Below are 26,414 nucleotides of genomic sequence, written 5' to 3' on the forward strand. Positions count from 1 at the left end.
GGGTCCCAAGGCTTTGGGCCATCCTCACTTCTTTCCTAGGCCACAAGCAGGGAGCTGGATGGGAAGTGGAGCAGCTGGGATAGCAGCTGGCTCCTATATGGGATCCAGGTGCTTATTTAGCCACTAGGAAATCAGGCCAAGCCCCAGCATTTCTTTTAATTTCATTTTTCTGTGGATCTTTTGAATTCCTGAAATGCTTGTGTTTCTTTAGGATGCAGTGTCTGCTAAGTTAGTGTCAGTGTGTTTCTATTACCAGCACTATTTATTCCTGAAAGAGAAGTGGAGTTCTTGTGCATGAGTTTTACCATCATGGAACCTGATTTTACAGGAGAAAACAATAGTGATTCTTGCCTGGGCAGAATAAAATGCTTGTTTCAAGAATGCAGTGAACATTGGGTCCTGGCGCGGTGGCGCAAGTGGTTAAGGTCCTTGCCTTGCACGCCCGGGATCCCATATGGGTGCCGGTTCTAATCCCAGTGGCCCGCTTCCCTTCCAGCTCCCTGCCTGTGGCCCGGGAAAGCAGTCCACAAAGGCCCAAAGCTTTGGGACCCTGCCCTCGCGTGGGAGACCCGGAAGAGGCTCCTGGCTTCGAATCGGCATAGCATTGGCCGTTGCGGCCACCTGGGGAGTGAATCATTGGACAGAAGATCTTCCTCTCTGTCTCTCCTCTCTGTATATCCGCCTTTCCAATAAAAATAAAATAAATCTTAAAAAAAAAAAAGAATGCAGTGAACAAAGTGCTTTGAGAACAGTAAGTTAAAATACCGATTTCTCACTAGGAGAATGAGTGGCTTGGTGCGCAGTGATGCTTTAGCTCAGGGGTAGTGAGCCAAGGAATAGTCTGGAACCAAGTGTAGGACTGTGGAGAAAGATCTAAAATAGATTGGGAAATATCTAATATATGGAAGCTATTGAGATTTTAAGCAGAGAAAAACAAATTGAGCTTTGCCATGGACAAATGAAAGCGTAATTTGGGGTAGTTAGAAAAATCACTCTGGAGGCTTTTAGATTATGTAGCATAGAGGAAACCAAGAAATGGTGATAGTACAGCTTTTGTAGGAATGGCGTGAAGATTTGTAGAAGACTGGGTTGTGGTTCTGTAGACATGATTTATCATTGTCATCTTGCTTAAAGTTTCTTTGTGATGTTCTCTGAAAGACTTCGTTAACTGCAGTTTTGCTTGCTGTTTCTAGTCTGTGTAACCTATGCTGTTACCAGTTACCATGCTGCAATGTAAATGGATTTTTCCCATTATTAAAATCTTCATGCAGCATGAATTTCTTTCTTTGCCCAAGTGAAAACTCAAGACCTGTGAAAATGTTATTATGATTGCTGTGTGTCTAGCTAATCTTACTGTTCCTCCACTTGCTCCCCATATTTTTCTTCTCTACTAAACTTGAAATTCTGTAGGTGTCACTTTTGCTTGTTGTCCTACTTTCTGTACCATCTCTTGGTGACAAAGACCTTTTTATGTTCATCTTCTGAATTGTACGCTAAGGGCCCTTCTGGGAAGCCTTCCTTAACTCTTAGTTAGGTGTAACTTAGCCTCCTTCTCATCCTGTGTGTATGGATGGATATAGCTATGATGCTAATCTTTGTTTAGATTGTGAACTCCCGGAAGGCATTTAGGTTTTTCTCATGTCTGTCTTACCAACCACAAAGTATTTCAGGATGCTTATTTGCATTACCTTCCCCCCTTACTATTTCTACAGCTGGACATCATGATGTGTTCAGACTATCGATACAAACAGCCCAGTGGCGAAATCCTCACCTTGCACACGCCAGAATCCCATAGGTGAGCTGGAAGAAGCTCCTCGCTGCTGGCTTTGGATCAGCTTAGCTCCAGCCGTTGTGGCCACTTGGGGAGTGAACCAGCAGACAGAAGCTCTTTCTGTGTATTTCCTTCTCTCTGTATATACATCTGCCTTTATGATAATAAAATGAAATGAAATAATAAAATTATTAAATACATTCTTTAAAAAAAAAAAGACTCGATGCTGAAGCCAAAATGCATGGGTTGAAATTCTGTTTCTGCCACTTAACTGAACTGACTGTAGCTATTGGAAGGTGACTTGTTTTTAATTTGCCTCAATAATAAGATGGAGGAGAAATGATACCACAGGGTCAGTATGTTCAAAGTACTGAGAACAGTGCCTGCCATTTGTGAATATGTATTTATAACCTTATTATGTTGCATTGTAGTTCAAGTATAAATCTGTTCTCATTAAATGCTGAAGCATTTAAGAATACACTAATTCCATATCTTGGAAAGTGACATTTTCCCGATTATTTTCTTCTGTTGGTTGGTTATGTTATCCTCACCAAGTAGGCTTTAGGAGATTTAGTTATCAGATAGTAACTTAGTGTCTACTGCTTGCAAGACACTCTCCTGGATGTTTGTGTTTAACCATGTTGGTTAAACTAGTACGTGAGCAGACAACAAATACAGTAAATAAATGATTAGGCCACTAGATTCTAGAAGCAGTGCAAATAAGAAAAAAATGATAGCAACGTGTTAGTTGAGATTCAAAATAAAATGGTCAAAGCAAACCTTATTTTGAAAGAGGTTTCATCAAGACTTAAGAAGTGTTACTGTATAGAAGAGCATTCCAGACCAGTGGCTGTGGTGTAGTGGGTAAAGCTGCCACCTGTGATACTCCTATATAGAGCTGATTTGTGGCTTGGCAACTTAACTTAACGCTGAACTTCATCCCACTCCTTGATAGCGGCCTGAGAAAATCAGCAGCAGAAGATGGCCCACATGCTTGGTCCCTTCTGCCCACATGAGAGACCCGGAAAAAGTGCCTGGATTTAACTCTGGCCATTGTGGTCACTTGGGGAGTGAATCAACAGATGGAAGATCTCACTTTCTCCCTTTCTCTGCAACTCTGACTTTGAAATAAACAAATCCTGTGTTTTTTTCAGGCAAGGATCCCATGCAGAAAAGTCTTCTAGTGCAGAGACCCTCAGAAGAGTGTTTGTAGCTTTTTCATGAAATACTAGACTTCTGAATGTAGACTGAGTAAGGACAGTCTGATGAAGGGAGTGGAGGATAGTTCATAGAAGGCAGTTTGGGCCTTGGGGACTGTGGTTGTACTGAGTGAAATCTGGAGCCGTCACAAAGTTTTAAGCAGATAAGTGGCAGTGCACTGAAGGAATAATTGTTCTCTGAATGGGCTGTGCAAGAAAGATGTTTTACAGTAAGCTAAAGCAGGTGCTGTTATTTTAAACAATACTTGGCTTATTTGAAAGAGAGGTTGATGTATATTCTGTTTGATGGTTGACTCTTTGAATGGTCTCAATAGCTAAGATTGATCCAGTTGGAAGCCAGGAATCTATAGCACTGTTGGGCTCCCCCACATGGTAGCAGGGACACAAGTACTTGTATCGTTCTGTCCTCTGTCCTCCCAAGCCAGTGGGAAGAACAACAGTCAGGACTGGAACCGGTGCTGCCATCTGGGATGCAGAGAACAGCATTGGACAGACACTCACCAAAACCAGAAATTACAGAGATAAGCTGAGGTAATAATGGTTTGGAGGACTAAGTGGGAAGAGGCGGTAGAAAGAGTATCATGCTCTGTTTATGCTCGAAGGTAACATGACAAGGTTTCCCGACACTGGGTGTGGTGTGGGAGAGAGAGAGAGAGAGAGAAAGGAGTCAGTGGTGACTCAGGATTTGGTCTACTTAGCTACTAGGGTGGAGATTCACTGTACTTGCGTGGGAAGGGCTGAGGGAGGAACGCTTGTGGGGAACATCAGTTCATTTTTGGACATACCAAGTATTGGGGAGACATGGATTAAGTAGTCAGATGGATGAATCTAGAGATAAGAAGATGACAGTTGACATGCATAGTATTAGAATCTCAAGACTGGACAAAGTCACCATGTGTTTATAGGGAAGGGATAGGCTGAGCTGCCGAGTACTCCTCCTTGAAGCAGTGTGGGAAGCCTGAAAATGAAAATGAATGAAAAAGACCAAAGAGTGGGGTCTGATAAAATCCAGGAAAATAATTGAGAAGTGATAGGCCACTTAACATGAGGTACAGTTAACAATGTGGAGATCATTGGGGACCTGGATGAAGGCAAGTTAGCTTTAGTGATGGGAATGGAAGCTTGTTTGGAATGGATTTGAGAGACGGGAGGGAGCTCTTTGTGGGGATTTTATTGTAAGGATAGCAAATAGATGATGGGAGAACTAGGAAAGCAAGTGCTTCTTAAGACTAGCTTATTTCTATTAGAGAGGCAGAGCTGTAGAGAGAAGGAAGACAGCTTATCCATCCTCTGGTTCCCTCCTCAAATGGGTACGTCCAGAGCCAGGAGCTTCCTCTGGGTCTGCCACATGGGGGTAGCGGCACAAGGACTTGAGCCAGCCTCACTGCTTTTTCCATGCCATAAGCAGTGAGCTTTATCAGAAGCGGAACAGCTTGACATGAAAAAGTACCCATATGGGACAGCTGGGATTCGAAACTTTGTCCAATGGCATAGCAGGCAGAGGTTTTATATGCTGTGTTGCCATGTCCACCTCTGAGATTTTTTAAGGTGGGAGAAATAGCATGTGTGGGGTGGGAACGATAGCTGATGTGGATGCTTTGGTAGGATGAAGAGTAGCATGCTTTACTCAAGTGGAGCTCTTGAGTAGGTAAACAGTCGTGGCATGTAAGGAGATGGATGCATGGACAGTTCATCTGTGATAGCGTTGGAAGTTCAGTGTGGGTGTACATGAGTATGCTACTGGGTAATTGGTAAGACTCTGGAAATTCCCTCTGTTATAGTTTGAGTGAAACAGGAAGCTAGGTCATCATTTAGTGTTTAGACTGAGGAAGAATTGCAAGATGAGTACAAATCAGAGTAAATAGACTAGGGAAGTCTGAAATTTTTTGGCAGCGTTAATGCTTGAAGCCATCCAGCATGGTGCGTTTTTCTCTGACTTCATTTCCCTTCCCGGTTTGTATGTAGGCAAGGATTTAGTGGAAATTGGATTTCACCAGTAAAGCCTGAGGTGGACCAGAGATCAGGTGCATGTTGGGAAATGGTTGTGATTATGAAAAATTATTATAGTCTAAACTGTATGCTGAAGGGAGAGGGAATACCAAAAGGGTGATGGGCAGTAAAAAGTAGCAGGACTAGTGGGTTGGAAATCCTGGTGGAAAGGAAGATTCTTTGAAGTAAGTGCATTTATGTAAATGTCTTCTAGCTCATCAAGAATTGTAATTTACATAAATGTAGAAATGTATATATTGTTTTTCTGTCAGTTAAAGCATTTTCTTTATATTTTGAAAAAGAAAATAGGGAGTCTTGTAAATGGATAAAAAGGGAAAATCGGGTAGAGCATTTTTCTCCTATGTGGCAAACTATTTTTCATTGGTCGGTCCTTTTCACTAATGCCATTTCAGAATGCTCCTCTCCCTCAAAACTGCATTTCTCTCTGTTTTACCTAGTTGCTTCTTGAAGCGTAACAACCATGGATTGCTCATTCAGTGTGAGCGCTTTGCTAAGCACTCTGCTTCTGCTTACAGTGATCTTTACCACGGTGAAAGTAAATAGTCATGGGTCACTTAATGACAGGCATGTGTTCTGAGGAGTATGTTGTTACTTGATTTTGTTACATGTCCATCCTGGAGTACTTTTAAGCAAGCCTGGACAGCTTAGGTCAGCCTTGGAGCGTGGCCTCTTTCTGCAGTCAGGATGGGTGGTGGTGGCGGCTTAGCACGCTGTTTCTCTACCTCCACGTGCCACGTTGCTTCACTTCCCATGTAGCTCTCTTTTTTGACTTGGGAAAGCAGTGGACAATGGCCCAAGTTCTTGGGGTCCCCTGCAACAATATGGGAGACTGGAAAGAAGCTCCTCACTCTGGATTGGCTTAGCTATAGCCATTGTGGTCATTTGGGGAGTGAACCAGTGGATGGAAGCTTTTTCTCTGTGTAAATCTTCCTTTCCAATAAAAATAAATAAATATTAAAAAAGAAAAGGTATGCGGTGAACAGGGTATGTATGTAAGGCTGCTGCAGAGGAATGTTGCTTTTTTTTTTTTTTTTAAGGCAGGTTTACAGAGAAGAGAGACAGATGTTGTTTGCTGGTTCCCTCCCCAAGTAGCCGCAGGGGCCAGAGCTGAGCTGACCCAGAGGAATGTGGCATTCTTTAAGGGTAAACATTCTTTAGTTAGGAGTGCATGCTCATGATGAATGCACAGTATAAAAACCCACGCTAATAGCATGATCACTGTTATGTAAAATATGTTCTTACTAGTTGTATTCTGCTTTCATAGGATTGGCAAAACATTTGGTTTGTTTACTCTAGCATTGTTGCCAACAGATACATGTGTCTTATAGTGTTATGATAGCGTCATCCCTACGTGGTTGGAGTTTTTCCAGTGCCAATTCCATATCTAGTTTTATGGAATCACCTGTGTTTAAGTGTGGCCTTGTTGACTGTGGTGTCCTTATGCAAGTCGTGCAGGATGGTAATATTATTTCCATCTTACAGATGCATATGCAGAGAGGCTGGAGTTAAATTTTATTTCTTACAGCCAGGTTTACATTTTCCTTAAAAAAATAAAAGTAGATGGTGTGTAGTGTAATGATTTCATTCATGATCTGGGTCACAAGAAGCACTGCTGTGCTTTTCTCTATTTCCTGCTAACTACTTCATACTTTTGGGGTTTATCTTCTTAGTTACAGTTTTAGGGAGTAACGGTTTGCTTTCCCTTAATTCATATGTGCATCCCTCGTTGTGTTTCCAGGTTCTCCAGTATAGCCTTGCTAAACTTTTGGTAAAGTGAGATCTGAATGTGTCCTTTATCTCTGTGTGTGCTGTTTGTTTTTTAAAGCTTATTAGTTGCTTGTTTTAAGAGAGATGCTTCCCCTCTCTGATTCATTCTTCACATTGAGTAGTTGGGGTTGGAATAGGGCTGACTCTGGGAACCTGGAACTCCTCCCAGGTCTTTCATGTGTGTGTCGGGGATCCAGCTACTTGAACCTGAGTGCATGCAGATAAACAGCAGAATGCTGATAATGGGAGCAGAGCTGATACAGGATTTGGCTATCCAAACTGACACCCTTTATTTAAAAAAAAAAAAATATTTATTTGAAAATCATAGAAGAAAGAGATCTTTTCACTCCCCAGTTAGCTGCAAATGCCAGGGCCGGGGCAGGCCCGCGTCAAGAATCAGGAGCTTTGTTGCGAAGCTGGATCAGAAGTGGAACAGCCATGCCACAAATTGGCACTTGTATGGGGGGTGCCAGCAATGTCACTGGGGGCAGTGGCTTTACCCATTGTGCCACATCATAGGCCCCCTGCTGGCACCTTACTGCTTTCCCCCATGTGAGTGCTGTTTCATTTACGTTTCTGCTTGCTTATGATTAATTCAGCCCCAAATTAAGTAGTTTATGTACCCTTAAAATGTTTTGGGCTATGTCAGGTGTCTATTTTATTCATTCATTCATTCATTCATTAAATCTCTCGTAGAACCTTCCTTACACTCCTAGGTCCTAGGCTGCCCTCTAGACATGCCTTGACTTCATCTTATTATGAAGTTGATGAAGGAACTCTTGGGGGTGTTGATGCTTAGATTTCTAGATAGCATGTCATGCTTTTCCTTGTTGAAATGAGAGAAGGTACAATAGCAGATACTTCGCACTTTTGATGTCTAAAACTAATCTACCCAAACCGTCCATTAAGTGAGTTCTATGTTGAGGGTATGTGGTTCTATGTTGAAGGTAAGCATCTCTTCAGAGTTTGTTTTCCAGGGGGCAGAGAGGTTGAGAGCTGGAGTTCCTTAGTACACTGGGCTGGCCTGAAGCTACGAGCCAGCAGCTCAACATGGATCTCTTGTGGGTGGCTGGAACCCAGTCACATGTGCTATCCCTGCTGTGGGCTGGGGTTGGCATTAACAAGAAGCTGGAGCTCGAACAAGATTGAACATGAGCATTCTGTAAAGTAGGTTTCTTAGTCCATATAAATCAAAAGACTTCTCCCAATGCTTTCTAAAAAAATTGGAGTGACAGCAAGAGAAAAAGTTTGCTATCCTCTAGTTTACCCCTCAGATGCCCAACATATGTGAAATGGATTGGGTTTGGAGATCTCAGGGTATTATTAAAGCTATTTTTGGGAGTCAGGAGTTAAGAATTGAACCCAGGGCCCGGCGCTGTGGCACAGTGGTTAAGGTCCTCGCCTTGCACGCCCGGGATCCCATATGGGTGCCGGTTCTATCCCGGCAGCCCCGCTTCCCTTCCAGCTCCCTGCCTGTGGCCTGGAAAAGCAGTAGAGGATGGCCCAAAGCTTTGGGACCCTGCACCCGCGTGGGAGACCCGGAAGAGGCTCCTGGCTTCGGATCGGCATAGCATTGGCCGTTGTTGTGCTCACTTGGGGAGTGAATCATCTGACGGAAGATCTTCCTCTCTGTCTCTCCTCTCTGTATATCTGCCTTTCCAATAAAAAAATAATAAAAATAAGTCTTTAAAAAAAAAAAAGAATTGAACCCAGACATTTGGATATGAGAGATCTCAACTTCTGGTCTGCATGCCTACCCCTACAATTTTGTTTCTAAAAAGCATTTCTACCTTATTTTCTTATTCTTGTGGTATTTCTTAATCTTTCTTAATGTTGGTGATTCCCAGGAGAGAGTATCCATTTAATAGTGTTGATATACTCATTTTGTACTTATTTGAAAAGTGTTTGGACCAAAGTACAAATGTTATTTTTGAGGGACTTTTGATTATTGTTTTCTTTTAAGATGTATATTTTTATTGGAAAGGCTGATTTGTAGAGAGCCGCAGAGACAGAAAGATGGACCCTGTGCTGATTGACTCATCAAATGGCTGCATTGTCCAGAGCTGGGCTGATCTGAGCCAGGGGTTTCTGAGTCTTCTGTGCGGATGCAGGGTCCCAGGGCTTTTGGTCATACTCCCCTGTTTTCTCAGGCCATTGCAGGAAACTGGATTGAAAGTGGAGCAGCTGGAGCTTGAGCCAGTGCCCATATCGGATCCTAGTGCTTGGGGAGGATGATCAGCATTAACCAATTGAGCCATTACACCAGCCAGGAGCATTTATTTGAAAAACTGAGTTAAAAAGAGGAAGAGACAGGTTTTCCATCCTCTGGTTCGTTTCCCTGGTGGCTACAACCTTTAGGGCTAGACAAAAGTAAAGCTAAATTCTTGTTCCAGGTCTCCCTTTTGAAGGCAGAGGCCCAGACGCTGTCTTTCGCTGTTTTCCTGAAATGAAAGGAGTGGGTTGTAAATGGGTTCAGTTGGGAGTTGAACTGGCACCCATATGCAGTGCCAGTGTCTAGGTGGCAGCTTGTCACCTAGACACTGTGTCACCTAGACACTGTCACCTGTGTCAGCTTATTGCTGTCACAATACCGGTCAAATTGACAATTGTTAAAATTTTTATTTGGGCTCCACGCAGTAGCCAAGTGGCAGAAGTTCTCGTCTTGCCATGTGCCAGGATCTCATATGGGTGCCATTGCGTATCCTGGCTGTTCCACTTCCCATCCAGCTCCCTGCTTGTGGCCTGGGAAAGCAGTCCAGGACAGCCCAAGCCTTGGGAGCCTGCACCTGCGTGGGAAATCTGGAAGAAGCTCTGGGTTCCTGGCTTCGGATCGGCTCAGCTCTGTCCGTTTTGGTCACTTGGGTGGTAAATCAGTGGACGGAAGATCTTCCTCTCTGTCTCTCCCCCTCTCTGTATATCTGACTTTACAATAATAGTAAATAAATATTTTTTAAAAACTGAAAGATTAAGAAAAACCCAAATCACATGAACTAGAACACAATATTTCTCGTGCTTCATTTTGCTTTGTTTTAGTAGGGAGGGGTGGGTGTGTAAATGGATAGTAACTTGAATCTTCAGGCATATAGAAATCCTGACCACCAATGTACAAGTTAGCAGAAAGAAACCCACGGTTACACTAAGTAGTAGGTGAAAGCTTGTGTTACCTTCAGAAACTTCCTTTTCTGATTACATCCTTTTATGTGTCCAATCAGTATCAAATCTTTGCCAGTCCTGAAAAATCCACTTGGGGAGGGGCGGAATTTGTGTCAGAACTTCATTGCTTTGGAGCTAGCACTGTATGGTCTTCAGATAGAAGCATTTTTTGTTTTGTTTTTAAATTTTATTTGAAAAGTGGAATTAAGAGATGTCTTCTCTGCTGGTTCACTCACCAAGAACTGGGCTGGACCAAACCAAAGCCTGGAGCTAGGAAATCCATCTGGTTCCCCCACGTGAGTGGCAGGGCCCAAGCACTTACTGCCCTGATTTCCCAGGAACATTGTTGGGGCTGGTTCTGAAGTGGAGCAGCTGGGACTTCAGCTGGATTCACGTGGGATGCTAGTGTCTCAGGCAGTGGCTGAACTCACTGCCCTGTAACTAACGCTGCAAAGATAATTTCAAATTGGTATAGTTAAAAATGTTTTAATACCACTTAGAGTGATACATTTGATTAGGCAAAATGTGATGTGTAAAAATGCAAAATGAACTTTCATTTTTGGAGGGCCTTCTTGGGAGAGGTTTTCTTAGATTTTTGTTTTAAAATTTGTTCACATAAGTGTCAAAATATGACATGTTGTTTTTGTCTCTCTTTACCACTTAATTCAGTTAACATATTTACTTGTTTTATTTTCCCCAGCCATATCACTTAGACTGATTTTGCTGACTTGGGAGTCTCCTGATGCAAATATCTGTGTTTTGGAAGATAAAATGTTCTGTAAGGCTGTTAGCATTTAAGTGACGAAGCCTGCAGGATTTTGTTTTCTTTCCTGCTCCCTTCTGATGTTTGCAAATGGCGCAGACCTGCTGTCCCTTGGAGCAGCTCTCAGTGTTAGAGCTCTCCTGTGGGCTCTTGATGAGTACCTCAGCACAGTTTTGTGTAGAACACAGTGAGTCCAATCAATCAAGTTTGCTTTGCGTGTAATTTGCGACAGGAGGAAGCAACAAGCTGAGGTGATGGTTACGACCACTAAATTCTAGAGTAGACTGGGAAAAGGAGAAATGGACCCTTTAAAAAAAAAAAGATTTATTTTTAAAATTTTTTATACAAAAGACAGAGTTAGGGAAATCTTGCATCTACTGGTTCACTCCCCAAATGGCTGTATGTCTTGGAGCTGAGCTGATTTGAAGGAAGGAGTTAGGAGATTCTTCTGGGTCCGTCCCCTGTATGTCTTGGAGCTGAGCTGATTTGAAGGAAGGAGTTAGGAGATTCTTCTGGGTCCGTCCCCCATGTGGGTGTAGGGAACCGTGGACCTGGACTGGCTGCCATTGCTTCAGGATTCTAAGTGGAGCAGACGAGATTCAAACTGGCGTCCATGTGGGATGCTGGTGTCCTTGGGTCCAAATTGCAGTAAATTCTTGAGTTAATTTCAGCAAAGCAGCAAATTCTTGAGTATTTTTTTGGGGGGGAGGGGCGGAACTATGTGGAGAAATTAATCCCATATAAAATTGATTCTAGTCTAGACAGTGTTTCACAGTCATCTGTTTAGAATAATTTCATTTTCAGGGCCATTGTGATGGCTCAGTGGCTAATTCCTCACTTTGCAAGTTCCGGTTTCACAAATGGGAGCCAGTTTGTGTCCTGGCTGCTTCTCCTGAATTGGTAGTCTATTACATTGTTTTCCAGAAAGTGGCTGTTACAGTTCTCTTAGATTGCAAATGTAGTAGTTGCATGGCAGTTCTTTCAGACAAAAAGAATATTCTATGAAAGATGGCTGGTAGTTTTTTAAGTGGGTGACAATATTCAGGTGAGAAATACGCCCAGTCTTGAGAAGATGTACATCAGGTTTTGAGATTCAATGGAATTAGTGATTTTTATTTAATTGTTACACTTTGAGTAAAGCAGACTTTAAAGATTGGTTTTGGAGTGATAAAGATCAGGTAATTGACCCCTATAAGCATACAATTTGCTGCTACTGTTTTGATTCATGTTAAAATGCTCTCAGCTTTTACCTTTACTTTCGTACTGTCATTTCACCTGTCAGCAGTGTGAAAAAGTCTACTCTTATTCCTGTGGACCACAACTTGAGAACTACTCCCCTTGGGACCGACTGGGTGGGATGAATGGGTAACTGTGTAGGTTAGCATCCTTCTTTGTGCCATTGTAAGTCCTCAGTCTGTAAAAGAGATTCATCTGTTGCTGCCTGTGGTAGTACTGCCATACTGCCTGCCTAGGTGATTGGTTGACGTCCTGACTCTTGGGGCTCCTGGGATTTAGTCAGCACAACATTTCTCCTATTTTGGTAGTAAAATGTAAGGCAGAAAGGCTACAAGGTTTATTTGCACTTAAAAAAAAAAGAAATTAAGGTATGAATAGATCCAGATTCCATCCCATTAAGTCAGCTGCTGCTGCTTCCTTTTTTTTTTTAATTATTTATTTTAAAGGCAGAGTTACTTTGAGACTCCACCCACTGCCTAACTCGTCAAATCTTTGCCTTGACCAAGGTTGGGCCGTGCTGAAGTCAGGAGCAGGAGCTTCTTCCCAGTCAAGGCCTTCTGCTGGATCAGAGACAACAGCTGGGACAGGAACTGGTGCCCAGATGAGATGTCAACATTGTAGGCTTCACAGAACATATATCCTAGCTTTTAACTTACTCGCTGGGGAAAGACAAAAGTTGCTTTTGTTGTTTGATAGTTAAAAGACAACAAATATTACTATTCTGTGAAAGCGTCATAATTTTGGACGTTATAAGTCTTAAAATCAAGTTTATTTCTGGCCTGACATAGTGGAGCGGTGACACCTTTCTGATTAGCTTTTTTATAGGGCCACAGTTGAAAACAATCGTGTTTTGAAATTACTCAGTCTGAGCATCTTGTATGCTTGCAGAGTGTTTTAAGAGATTGGAATTTTGATGTCAGAGGTGTTGAGGGTTCCTTGGAATCTGCTTGGCACTTGGGCATCATACTAATTGTGCATGGTGCTGCACATTTCTTCTTAATCTCATCTTACCATGTATTGTCTATATTTGTGCATTGTGTTCAAGAGTTGTAAAGCTACGTGATTTTATATTTTGTCAATTTTTTGTTTATAGGATTCAGTGGTCCCAATTTAAAGGTTATTTTATTTTCAAACTGGAGAAAGTGATGGATGATTTCAGAACTTCAGCTCCTGAACCAAGAGGTCCTCCCAACCCTAATGTTGAGTATATTCCCTTTGATGAAATGAAGGAAAGAATACTGAAAATTGTCACTGGATTTAATGGGTATGTACTTAACACTGTTTTAAATATTTTTTACAAGGCATCAATGATTTTTCTTTTGCTGTATCTGGTTATTTGGTATTGATTATCCATTACAATAACTTCTAGGTTTATAATGACATGATATTAATGGATGCTTACCTGAAAGTATTCATAGTATCTAAAAAATTAAAACTTGAATTACTTTTGAGTTTAGTGACTTTCAGACTATAGCTATGAAAGTGGAAATATTGTCAGGAAATATTTTAATGATATTTTCTTATTTTATATTTACTGTTATGCCAAATTGTATAGAATGTAAATGTCATTGAGGTTGTATTTATTTTTAAATAGCAAATAATTTAATGAAGGTATTGTTTAGTAATTTTTTAATTTAGAATTTTTTTTGAGGATTTTTCTTGAATCATTCTATCAACTAGTAACCATTTTTAGCTCCTTGTAAAACACTGAGAATAACAGTAAGACACTGCCCAAAATACCAGTGTGGCCGTTTCTTGTGTCTCTGCACTTTCAGAGTGCAACAGAAGTTGAAGTGCTTAATTTTCCACTTAGCTGTTTGGAATGTGGAGTGATAGTCGCATATATTGCTCATTGTGGACATATTAACCGTGAATTAATATTTAGATATATGTTTTGTTTGGTGAGGTTTAATGTCTAGTGTCCTAATTCTTGAGTGTTTGAAAGCACAGGATTTTAAACAAGATGGTGTAGTTAGCTTTGTTAAATTTTATACTTGTCTGTTTTAAGGTTAGGAATTTTGCTTAAAATACCACATTCTTATGCTCTGGTTTCTAGTCTGTTATCAAAATACATTTTTAGGGGGGAAATTGTAACTTTTTCTTTGAGATCAGTCTGTTACTGGAGGAGCGGGGGATTGGTCAGGAGATATGTTTTTCCCGTGTACCGTGTTGTAGTTTTAACTTGTAAGTTTTTTTTTTTAATTTTACTTCTTTTTACTATTAGCATTTTATGATACAGTTTCATAGGCCCTGGGATTTGCCTTATCTCCTCCCCAATTTCCTCCCCTCTCACTGAGTTCCCCTGTATCATTAATATAGTATAGTTCTTTCTAATACATAGTCACATGTCCATCATTGCAGGCATGGACAATAGTAGAGAGTCCAGCATCCTGTTGTCAAAATATAGTAAGCAGTTTGATTGGGAGTCCATCTTTGTCTGGAAGTAGAAATGCATACTACATTGTATCCTCACTTCTGGATATGAGTCTCCATTACACAGTTATTATACATCCCCTTCAATGAAAAGCCACAATACAAAAGCAACAACAGGAAGAAAACTAGAAAATTAAATGCCATGAAGTTAAATAGTGTACTATTAGATGTGATAGTCTCTTACACAGTTACTATACATCCCCTTCAATGAAAAGCCACAAAACATAATCAACAACAGGAAGAAAAAAAAAAGAAATTAACAACACCAAGAAGTTAAATAACATGCTACTGAATCCCCGATGTGTTGCTGAGGAAATGGGAAAGAAAATCAAGAACCTTCTTGAAGAAAGTGATGTAACTGTATGATCTATGAGCCATTGAAGAATTTAATCAGAAGAAAGTGTTTTGAAGAGATAAAACTAACAAAAAACATCAAAAACCATGAAATGAAACATAGTTTTTGCTGAGATCTTTGGTGAAATGTGTCTCCTGTAGGCAACAAATAGAAGGATTTTGTTTTTAATCCAGTCTACTAATCTGACGTTTGATTGATGAATTTAAGCCATTTACATTCAGGGTTAATACAAATATGTGGTAATTTGGTTCTGTAATTTAGCAATGGGTTGTTCATTGATTTAGTCTTCTGTTGTTATTTTACTGGGATGTTCTTTGCATTTGCCTTTGGTTTTGTTGGGTGCAATTCCTTTTCTTTGTCAAGAGAACATCTTTAATTATCCTTTGTAGGGCAGGTCTGGAAGAGGCATAGTCTTTGAACTTTTCTTTACTGTGGAAGAATTTTATTTCATTTTCAAAGACAAAAGAAAGTTTTGCTGGGTACGTTACCCTGGGGGGATAATTTTTTGCTTTTAGAATCTGAAATATGTCGCTCCATTCCCTTTTGACCTGTAGAGTTTCCTGTGAGAGGTCTCCTGTGAGTTTAATTGGCATTCCTTTATATATGTTAGTTGATTTTTTCACATGCACATTTAAGGATCTTTTCCTTATGTTCAATTGAAGAGAGCTTGAGATCATGTGTCATAGTGAAGGTCACTTTTGGTCAACCCTGTTGGGAGTTCTGTGCCCCTCCTGGATCTTGCTTCCCAATTCTTTCTCTAGATTAGGGAAATTTTCCCTTATTATTTGATTGAGTACACTTTTAATCCCAGTTTCTCTTTCTGCACTTTCTGGGACTCCCATAACTCTTATATTTGGCCTCTTAATAGTGTCTTTCAATTCTTGAATACTTTTTTTGGCCTGATCGGCTCTTCTTCCAGCCTTTTGTTTGTTTCCTCCTGGTGACAGGAGGAAATATCTTCTAATTTTGAGATTCTTCTACCTCCTTCATGCTTTTTTTTTTCAAATATTTATTTTTTAATTTTTATTGCAAAGTCAGATACAGAGGAGGAGAGACAGAGAGGCAGATCTTCTGTCCGATGATTCACTCCCCAAGTGACCACAATGGCTGGTGCTGAGCCAACCCGAAGCCAGGAGCCCAGATCATCTTCCAGGTCTCCCACATGGGTGCAGGGTCCCAAGGCTTTTGGGCCATCCTCTACTGCTTTCCCAGGCCACAGGCAGTGAGCTGGATGGGAAGTGGGGCCGTCAGGATTAGAACTGGCATCCATATGGGATCCTGGTGCGTTCAAGGTGAGGACCTTAACCACTACGCTATCATGCCGGACCCCTGGTTATCAGATTCTTCTTCTTGGGGCAGGTTTCTAAGCTGTGTCACTCACAGGATTACAGTTCAGTTTTACTTCCTGCAGTAGGTACATACCTCTTCGTTTGCAGTCACTTGTGTCACTCCCTCCATTGAGTTCCAGGTCTGGGTTAAATTACTATTAGACATTTCAGAATAGATTATCTGAACCTGTTTTCTCAGGATCTAAATCTTACTCAATGATAAATATTTTTCAGGTTTAAGTTTGCTTTTTAAAATTCATTGTTGTTGGTATGCTAAAACATGTTTACGGTCTTAACTTTATTTTTCTGTATTGATTTTTTTTAATATAAGAAGGCTTTTTAATTTTACTCATTATCCAATTTAGGAGGCTAATTCTTAAATTTTACACTTCTCATTTCACAATGTTTTCAACAAATTCCAGAATTTCTGGCGTTTAATAGGAAATATGGGATACATGTGAATGAATATTTGTGGATGTGTCTGTGGAAGTGTTAAGTCTTTGGTTTAAAAAAAACAGAAAGAGGGGGTGGCATCTTGGTTGAAGCAGTGGTGATGACATGGGATTCCAGTGGTATTTCTGACTTACTAAACCAAAAGATCATCAGAACTGTGAACCTGCTAAACCTTTGATAATATACTTAACTCCCGCTTAAATATTTTAGTACAAATCAGGCTATTTTAGAAAAGAAAAAAATAAACTTTCCATGCATAAAACAAGAGTGGGTGGTTATTTTGACACTGATCTTTTAAAAAGATAATTTTATTTGTGAAAGGTAAGAGAGTGATTGATGATCTGCTGTTTCACTCCCCACATGGCTGCAGTGGGCATTTCTGAAGGCAGGAGCCTGGAGCTTCTTTCAGGTTGGCCGTGTTGGTGCAAAGACTCAAGGACTCGGGCTGTCATGTGCTGTTTGCCCAAGCCCATCAGCAGGGAGCAGTGAAGCAGCCTGGATCCACTTGGCACCGTTGGGATGCTGGCATCACAAGCGGAAGCTTAGCATGCTGTGCCGTGGCGCCAGCCCTGATATTTTGGTTTTAATATTCTCTGTGTAGTATTTGTTTTACTTGAAAGGCAAAGCCTGAGTGAGGAAGAGAAGAGTGTGAAGTACTTTGCCTACAAAGCAAATTTGGGTTAGACCAAACCTAGGAGCCCAGAATGCCATCTGAGTTTCTCATGTGAGTGGCCATGACCCAAGCCCTTGAGCCGGCATCCTCTTGGCAGAGTGAACAGTATTGGTAGGAAGTTGGATCCAAAACTGGTAAGGATTGTGTACCAGCCAGTGTCTTAACCAATGGTAGCATCACAGTGTGACCGCAGACATTTTGGAGGGCGGCTCCCAAAGCCTCTGTGTTTTAAAAATTTGAGACGCTGATCTGTCTGGTTCCTCAAACAGCTGCCACACGCCATAGCCGAGTCAGGTCAAGGCCAGCAGCGGCCTGTAAGCCAGCTCTTCATGAGAATGGCAGGAACCTTCATATTTGGGACACCATCTGCTGCTTCCCAGTGACGTCAGCAGGGAGCCATCAAAGGCTGGAGCATCTGGGACTAAAACCAGGCACCAGATGTGGGCATCGCAGGTGGCGACCCAACGTGCTGGGCAGTCGCACCTGACTGAATCACTGCTTTATGTCTTGCATGCCTTTCTCTGATGTTTAGCAGCGTTTGTGGTATTTGTTTTTAATAATAAATGTGAGTAGATTATTGTTAAGATAAATTTCTAGTGAGAATATGTGTGATCCTATTTTTATTAGATTCATTGCTTACTTTGGAGTTAAAAGTAATTTTTTGGGAAGTTCATTGTCTAGTTGAAGGGCATAGGCAGTCAGTCGATTGACTGCCCAGATGCCCACAGCAGCCAGGGCTGGGCTGCCCTGAAGCTGGCAGCCTGGAGCTCTGTGTGGGTCTCCTCTGTAGATGGCAGGAGCTCAGTGAACCGGCCTTTGCTGCTTCCAGGTGCATTAGCAGGAAGCTGAGTTGGAAGTGGAGCAGCCAAGACTACAAAGCCACACTCACATATGGGTAACTGGCACATTGAGCAGCAGCTTAACACACCGTACCAGAGACTGTGCCATAAATACTTGTAAGGACAGGGTAATGCTTTTGGTTTATTTTCATGTGGTTCATGTCTAAATTGTTTTTTCTTCCCATGATCTGGATCATGCTAGGGATAAGATGCACTAACTACTTTTAAAATATTGCAGGCACCAGTAGGATTCTATGCTTAGTCATGGCTATTCTTCATGATAATAATATAAGAAATGCATGCTCAGAGTCTGATTTGTAAATAAGAGCATGCGTAAAGGTTTTAAGTTGGATAATTTGTTACACACACACACACACATTCAGTGCCAGCTATGTCAGTGGTGTTTTCAGTTCCTTGGTTTCCAAATTACATAATAAAGGCAAAAAAGATGGCATTGCAGACTACCCTGCTTGGGGCCCTACCTGAAAAGCCTCAGAAGTAGCCGTTGCAGAATGTTATGTTAAACAAACTGGATTTGCTGATGGACATCTGCTCCCTGTTGTGTGCTACCCCCATTCAGTTTGAGTTTTTGTTGAGAGTGGGCCACATACTCCTCCACCTCCAGTTTCGCTTTATTTTTAGCATGTGTATTTTAATTTAGCTAGTTTGTTTTTATTGGGAAGAAACCTTAACATTTTAAGGAGTAAGAATGAACTGTGTTGTCTGCTGTGTCTAATGGAAGAGCAGCAGGAAGCATACTTGCTATAGTCAGACCTAGTACATTGATTTTTGTATTGATTAATCTGCTTTATTCATATGTGGCTTTCTAAGGTTTATTTGTATTGGAAAGGCACAGAGAGAGAATCTTCCACATGCTGGTTCACTCCCCACATGGCTACAATGGCTGGAGTTAAGCCAATCCAAAGCCAAGAACCTCTTCCTGGTCTTCCCTGTAGGTACGGGGGTCCAGGGACTTGGGACATCCCCTGCTGCTTAACTGGGACACAAACCGTTGCCCAGATGGGTGCTGGTGCTTGTAAGTGGCAATTTGCCAGTTGAGCCGTTGTATTGGCTTCCCCATAAGTTGCTTTTTCAAGTCCCACTTCAAATGAAATGTTTTCAGATGCAGGTTCATTTGCCTGACATTTATTTTCTTCTCTTTGGCACTATGTGTACTACTTTATTAGCTTTGATTGCTTGTCCGTTGTCATTATTTTCAGGTCTGTTGTGCTTGGTTGTGTTTTAGCTGCTTATGTGAAGGAAGAGTGTTGTATGGCATTTTATCACCATCTAGTGGATAGATGGCAAAATAACTAAAAGCTTCTGAAAATTCTTGAGGAATGTGAGCTAATTTATCATAGGCTGATAACTGCTGGTGCTGCTATTAAAACATACATTTTTTTCTTCTATAAAAGTAGCATTGATATTTGCCAAAATGTAAGATATTAATAACTGCCTACAATTTTACTTCCTTTCCTAAATAAGGAATGAAACATTCAGTATATCAAACAGGAAGTTGAAATATTCATGTTAAAAACTTTAAGAGAAAATATTATTTGGTATAAGAATTTTAGTTTGAAAAGGAAGGACATTTAAATGTTTTTCAGTTCAGTACTGTTTGGAAGCCCATAGCTTCTTCAGAGAATGTGTAGATTCTTTATTCTCATTGTGTTGCTGTGAGAGGGTTGATGAGAATAGCTCAGGTGTGTTGGTGGTGTGTGTGTGAGACCTGGAGAACAGTGGAGCGGAGGTGGGCCTGGGAGGCTGACATATCACTACTGTAATTTCTCATTGCATGGCCTGCAAAACATTCATGAAAATTGTGTTATTGTCTAAAGAGATTTTTTTTTCAAGATTTATTTTTTATTTTTATTGGAAAGTCAGATATACATAAAAGAGGAGAGACAGAGAGGAAGATCTTCTGTCACATGGTTCACTGCCCAAGTGGCTGCAATGGCTGGAGATGAGCCGATCCGAAGCTAGGAGCTTCCTCCAGGTCTCCCACGCAGGTGCAGGGTACCAAGGCTTTGGCCATCCTCTACTGCTTTCCCAGGCTGGACCTGAGCTAATCCGAAGCCATGAGCCAGGAGCTCTTCTGGGTCTCCCACACGGGTTCAGGGTCTCAAGGCTTTGGGCCATCCTCGATTGCTTTCCCAGGCCACAAGCAGGGAGTTGGATGGGAAATGGAGCAGCTGGGATTAGAACCGGCGCCCAGATGGGATCCTGGCGTGTTCAAGCTGAGGACTTTAGCCGCTAAGCCATGCCGTCAGGCCTGCTAGTTTCTTTTTTAAAATACTGATTTATTTATCAGGAAGACAGGGGTATGGAGAGAGGAGAAAGGTTTTCCCGTCTTCTAGATTTCACTCCTCAAATGGCTGCAACGGCCAGTGGTGGACCAGGCCAAAGCCAGGAGCTTCATCTGGGTCTTCCGTTAAGTGCGTGGTCCAAGCACTTGGGCCATTCTTTAAGGCTTTTCTAGGTATGTTAATTAGCAGGGAGCTGCATCAGAAGCAGCGTAACCAAGACATGAGCCGTCACTCATGGGGTGAAGGCTTAATCCGTTACATCACAATGCTGGGCCTGTGTGCATCGTCCTCTATGAACTTTTAAAAGTCCATTTGTGTACATGCAAATAAATGCATGTTGAACATAATGTATGTGAAAGGGTCTTGTCCTTTTAAGAAACTTCCAGTCAAGTGTAAGAAGTGACATATATTTGGGAAACTATAGCTGTTCTCTTGTGATAGTTGGGGGTTTCCAAATATGTGTTGTCTTCGTGTGAATGGGCAGAAAGGAACATGTAAGCCTATTCGTTCACCGTTAGCCATAGTGTTGATAAGCTTTCTTATATCTATTCACAAAATTCCTTAGTTGTGTGTGTATACTTCAGTGTGCACAGATTTCAAAAAGGAATAGTATAGTATCGATGCGAAGAGTAGGAAAGCAACATGTAGTTTATCCAATTAAGCAGTGAACAACTAGGATTTTAAATGTGGGACATGATGGACCAGGGTTTAAAGTATAGAAATTGAATTTGAGTCTTGGTATCATTATTTAATAGGTGTTTTATCTTGCAGGAGAAAGTATTGTACCAATCTGCCTATAAAAACTAAAGACCTTTGTGAGTACTAACTCTCAGGTTGAAGGTTTTTAATCCTTTTCTTAGGGGACTAAGGTTTGTAGGTCTGTTAGTGCTGCTCACACAGTGTTCAGTTTGGTAGTTCTGATGAATGCACATGGTTGTATGAACATTATTTAGAAATAGATTATTTTAATTCTAACCCAACTCAATTTTGTGTTTGCTATTAGCAAATGAATGTTGAGTTGTGGTGAAATTATTTGGCAAAATTAACAGGATTTTTATCAAAATATTGAGGACAGTTTTCTGGATTTTAAGATGGATTAAGCATGAAGTTTGTGTGGAAAATTGTTACTAATGGAGCAGAAATGTGTTTAGAATACTTCATTGGAATAATTTCTTGTTAAGACAAGTTTGCTTGTTGTCTGTTTTGAAATGACTTACCATTCATCTCCCTTAGTAATACACATGTGTGAAATAATGCTCCTAATGTCTTGAGATAAATTAATGACCTGAAAGTATAAAATTATTCTTTTGCAGTATCCCTTTTACTATTCAGCGACTGTGTGAATTGCTAACAGATCCGAGAAGGAACTATACAGGAACAGACAAATTTCTCAGAGGAGTAGAAAAGGTATTTCATTGTGGTTGTTACATTAAATGACGTGTATTTGATAACTGATACAGATTTCATGAAAGCACTAAATGATTTTGAGGCCTTTGTTCCAGAATTTGTTTTCAATTGTCATTTTGAGTTTGGGGATATTCATAATTTCTGTCAGTATGCTAAAGATTCTGAGAAGCTGAGATTTTAACTCTGCATGTTTTCCAGCTGTGGTTTTCTGTAGAACGCATTCTGGCTGCTCCTCCATCCTGGTCTAGCTGTGGCCAGTGTGACTGTGGAGGGTGAGCCGGCAGAAGGGAGAAATACCTCCTTCTCTCAGGCAGCTTGGTCTCGGTGCCTTTCACATGAAGGAAACTTAAGCAAGAAGGGAAGTTGAGACGATAATTAGCTCTGATGGGATTAAACAAATATACGGCAGTATTAAAAAGTAAGGTTTGGCAAGTCGGACATCTCTGTTAAGCAGATAAGGAGCCACCGTCTTTTTCACGCTGTAAGCTGGGTCAGGACTGAAGAGCTGTGGGATGTTACCGTCCCAGACGGGGGCTTCACCTGCTGTACACAGTGTACACTGCTCAAGCCTGTGTCGGTAATCCATCTCAGTCTTCAGTATGATGTCGTTTACAACATTATCAGCCTTGATGGTGTATACTATTCAAATTAGATATTAAGTAGAAAAAAGTAGGTCTGATATTTTGTGAGGAAGTGGGTGTTAATAAAAGGAGAACACATTGTGAACAGAGAAAACAATTGAACTTAATGCATAAATAAAGGATCCCTTGGGAACCTGGACTGGACCAGAGAGGCACTGATTCTCATTTGGTGGTGGATCCTAACGCATAGTTCAGCTTTCATTTTGAGGTTCTGATGTAACCCTTACTGATTTACAGCAGTTTTTAGGCTCTTACTGGAGTATGTTTCATTGAGTCTTTATGACCTCTGTAAAGATTCACGAAGTATAGGAAGCTAATGATTCATCGGTAGTTTTTACCTTAAGGACTTTTTATTTTTATGATTTATTTATTTGGAAGGCAGAGAGAGAGACTTTCCGCTGGTTCACTCCCCACAGGACCACACTAAAGCCAGGAGCCTTCTTTGGGTTCCCAGTTGGGCCCCCAGACCATTAGCAGGAAGCAGGGTCAGAAGGGGAACAGCCCATAAGATGTGCCCATATGAGGTGGCAGCACCACAGGTGGAGGCCTAGCCATGCTACACCATGGCACCAGCCCTAGACTCTTAATTTTTAAGATTATTTATTTATTAGAAAGGTAATAATGGAGAGTGGGTGAGGGGAAGAGATGGGTTTTCTATGTTGTTATTCACTATTGCCCACAACAGCTAGGGCCAGACCAGGTGGAATCCAGGAGCCAAGAGCTTCATCTTGGCCTCCTCTCTGTGTGGCAGTGATCCAAACCTTGGGCCTACCTTCTGCTACTGCCCAGATGTGCCTGAACAGGGATCTGGGCAGTGGTATGTAGTCACCAGGCATGCCCAGTACTGCTGCACCATGGCACCTTCCCCTTCCCCTCACTTGGTGTGGTTTGTAAAATTTGTTCCGTATTTGAGATGTGCTCTCTCCCTCAATCCCTCCCTCTCCCATCTGCTAGCTCATGCTCTAGTACATCTGAAGTTGCTGGATCTGGGCTGGGGCTTGGAAACAGAATCCAGGGGGTGAAGAGCAGTATATCACATTAGTTGTGCTAGGAACTGCTTTCAAGTCAAGACCATGGTGCTTCAGAGTTGTGAACCTTGGACCAGGTACTTTCCTCTTAGTTTCCCTTGTAGCTAACAGGGCTCTGTGCGAGGTCTGACACCAAGCACAGGCTCTGACTCAGAGGAAACTCCCGGGAATGTTGACTGCAGTCATGAGAGAGATTATTCAAGATTCAGGTCTGCTGCAAAGGAAGGTGGCATTCTCCCTTCAGCTGTGATGCTAAATAAGCTCTGGCTTGGCTATTGTAGAAGAGAGGTGAATGTCCTTGGCCTGAGCACTTCATTCTAAACATGTAAAACAAGAGCACACAGCTGTGCTCCGCTAGGTCAGGGCTCCAGACCTGAGGGGAGGGAACCAGCAAAGCCAACGGCTTAGGGGATTTCTCATCCTGTGTTTAACCATTTCTTCTCTGTTGTTAGTGATAAGGGAATGAATAGAAATTTAACCCACCAGGATACTTTTGAGAAATATCTTTATATTTACGGTAGTATTTTCCTCATTAAATGACTGGTTTTTGTTAGTGGCAGTTCTCTCCAGATACAGGAAGAAAAAGGGACATTGGAAACAGTTGTCTCATCCACTTTCCCCCCGTTCCTTGACCCTTCTGTATCTGTGGTCCACATGGGCATGCATCCTTCTCAACTCTGCAAACATCAAAAATAAGATGAATGTATTAAAACATAGAGAAGCAAACTTTGTTTATTGTACATTACTAATTTTTCTTATTGCAGAACGTGATGGTTGTTAGCTGTGTTTACCCTTCTTCAGAGTAAGTACACAGTTTTCTGTTTTTAGTGTTTTGTTCAATTGTAATTTAATCTGTTTTGTTAAAATAGGTGAGTTTGTTTTATATATAATTAAGCATGATGACATTTATACATATGCCAGACCTGCCACCCATTCCCAAAAGTAGAATGTTTAACCAGTCACACTGCCTGTATACTTTTTCTGTAAAGTGGTACTGTGCTTTAAAAAAAAAAAAATCATTTGTTTTGATTGGAAAGCAGATTTACAGAGAAGGACAGAGAAAGATCTTCCTTCTGCTGCTTCACCCCCAAATGACCACAACAGTTGGAGCTGAGCCGATCTGAAGCCAGGAGCTTCATCTAGGTCTCCCATATGAGTGCAGGGGATCCCAAAGACGTGGGCTATCCACCCTCTGCTGTTTTCCCAGGCTATGAGCAGGAGCTGGATGGGAAGTAGAGCCAACTGGGACACCAGCCAGCACTCCTGGGATGCCAGTGCTTGCAGGCAGAAGGTTAGCTGGTTGAGCTGTCATACCAGCCCATTTACTGCAGTGCTTCATCTGTTGTCTGCGGTTTGCCATCCCCAGGCACCCCAAGATGCCACCCTTTCAGGGGACACTACCTCATAATTCACAATTGGAATAGCTGCTTGCTGCTAGTCCTCTGTATGTCATCCTTGTCATTCATTATAGCAAAGTAAAATTCAGTTTAGGGCGAATTTTCTTTCTTTTTCTATCGGAAAGTCAGATATACAGAGAATAGGAGAGACAGAGAGGAAGATCTTCCATCTGCTGATTTACTCCCTAAGCGGCCGCAACAGCCAGAGCCAAGCCAATCCAAAGGCAGCAACCAGGCTCTTTTTCCAGGTCTCCACGTGGGTGCAAGCTCCCAAGGCTTTGGGCCGTCCTCAACTGCTTTCCCAGGCCACAGGCAGGGAGCTGGATGGGAAGCAGGGCCACCAGGATTAGACCCAGCACCCATATGGGATCCTGGTGTGTGCAAGGCGAGGACTTCAGCTTCTAGGCTACTGTTCTGGGCTCTGGACAAATTTTCTAATCCTTGGCAGTGTTAATAGAGCAGAGTTCTTTGTTGAGGGTGAATGCATGGGGAAATGTATGGGAGGATTAACAGTGTCTCTAGACTTTAGCCCAGTGATGCCAGAGTTGTTCCCTCTCCATTCTTTATACATTACTCAGTATCCTGTGGAAATGTGAAAGATAGGGAGAAGAGATTGCCTGTCCCTCCCCTCCCCGCCAGCCTCTTTAAGGAGCTGTTGAATTAAGGTTAAGCTGTTGGGCCTGGCACTATGGCTTTATTGGCTAATTGCAAGTGTTGGGTTCCCATATGGGCACCAGTTTGTGTTCCAGCTGTTCTACTTCCCTTCTTGTGGCCTGGGAAAGCAGTAGAAGATTGCCCAAAGCCTTGGATCACTGAACTCAGGGGGAGACCAGAAAGAAGCTTCTGGCTCATGATTGTGGATCAACTCGGTTCTGGCCGTTTCAGCCACTTGGGAAGTGAACCAACATATGAAGGTCTTTCTGTCTCCCCTTTACTCTGTTTATAAACAAATAAACCTTATACTCTGTATAAACAAATAAACCTTTAGGAATTAAAAGTTAAGCTATTTCCATTTTCGTAGGAAATAACAGTGGCTTTTTAGAATTCTCGAGTATATTTCTGGTATTAAAGGAGATACTAAAATAAAATAATCTCATGTTTCTTAAATTTTTTAAAAGATGTGGTAAAGAATTGCCTTCATTTCTGAGCTAAAACAATGTTTCGCCAATGAACATGTGGATTTTTTTTTTTTTTAATTAGCAAAAGTGTGAAATCCTGACTGGGAAGTTTCCCCTGTATGCTCGTGGTGTGTGACTGTTCATTTTGAAAATGTGTTCTGTTTGGAAAAGACAGTAAGTTCTTTGAGAAACACTTGTACATCCCTGATTCTTAAACACTGTTTTCTTATCTTAAAGGAAAACCAGTTCTAATAGTTTAAATAGGATGAATGGTGTTATGTTTCCTGGTAATTCACCAAGCTATACTGAAAGGTGAGATTGCTTTTTAATATACAAAGATCTTGTAGCTCCCTAATATTGAACAGCAGGCTCCGTTTGCTATTTACCTTTGGGCACTTCGGTGGGGGTATAGAATGTATTCATGGAATTAGTTGATTTCACAAGGCATGAAAGTAAAACTGCAGCAGATACTTCTGTGAAATGTTTATTTAAACATTTTAATGGGGGTAGTAGCCT

The 26,414-nt window shown here is 41.5% G+C and overlaps 1 protein-coding gene across 3 annotated transcripts in view; it reads left to right on the top strand.

Annotated features, from left to right (window-relative positions):
* PPP4R2 (protein phosphatase 4 regulatory subunit 2) overlaps positions 1–26,414 on the top strand; it is a 45,865-nt gene that overhangs the window by 14,106 nt on the left and 5,345 nt on the right. The window contains exons 3-6 of one of the 3 annotated variants that reach the window (XM_040994832.1): positions 13,014–13,184; positions 21,621–21,714; positions 24,148–24,185; positions 26,136–26,210. In XM_040994832.1, the coding sequence (XP_040850766.1) occupies positions 13,014–13,184; positions 21,621–21,714; positions 24,148–24,185; positions 26,136–26,210 (378 nt within the window). The remainder of the gene's footprint in view (positions 1–13,013; positions 13,185–21,620; positions 21,715–24,147; positions 24,186–26,135; positions 26,211–26,414) is intronic. The other 2 variants (XM_040994833.1, XM_040994834.1) reach the window with 2 other exon arrangements.

This window comes from Ochotona curzoniae, unplaced genomic scaffold (assembly GCF_017591425.1).
Source record: "Ochotona curzoniae isolate NIBS_2020 unplaced genomic scaffold, NIBS_Ocur_1.0 contig_908, whole genome shotgun sequence".
Taxonomy (NCBI): domain Eukaryota; kingdom Metazoa; phylum Chordata; class Mammalia; order Lagomorpha; family Ochotonidae; genus Ochotona; species Ochotona curzoniae.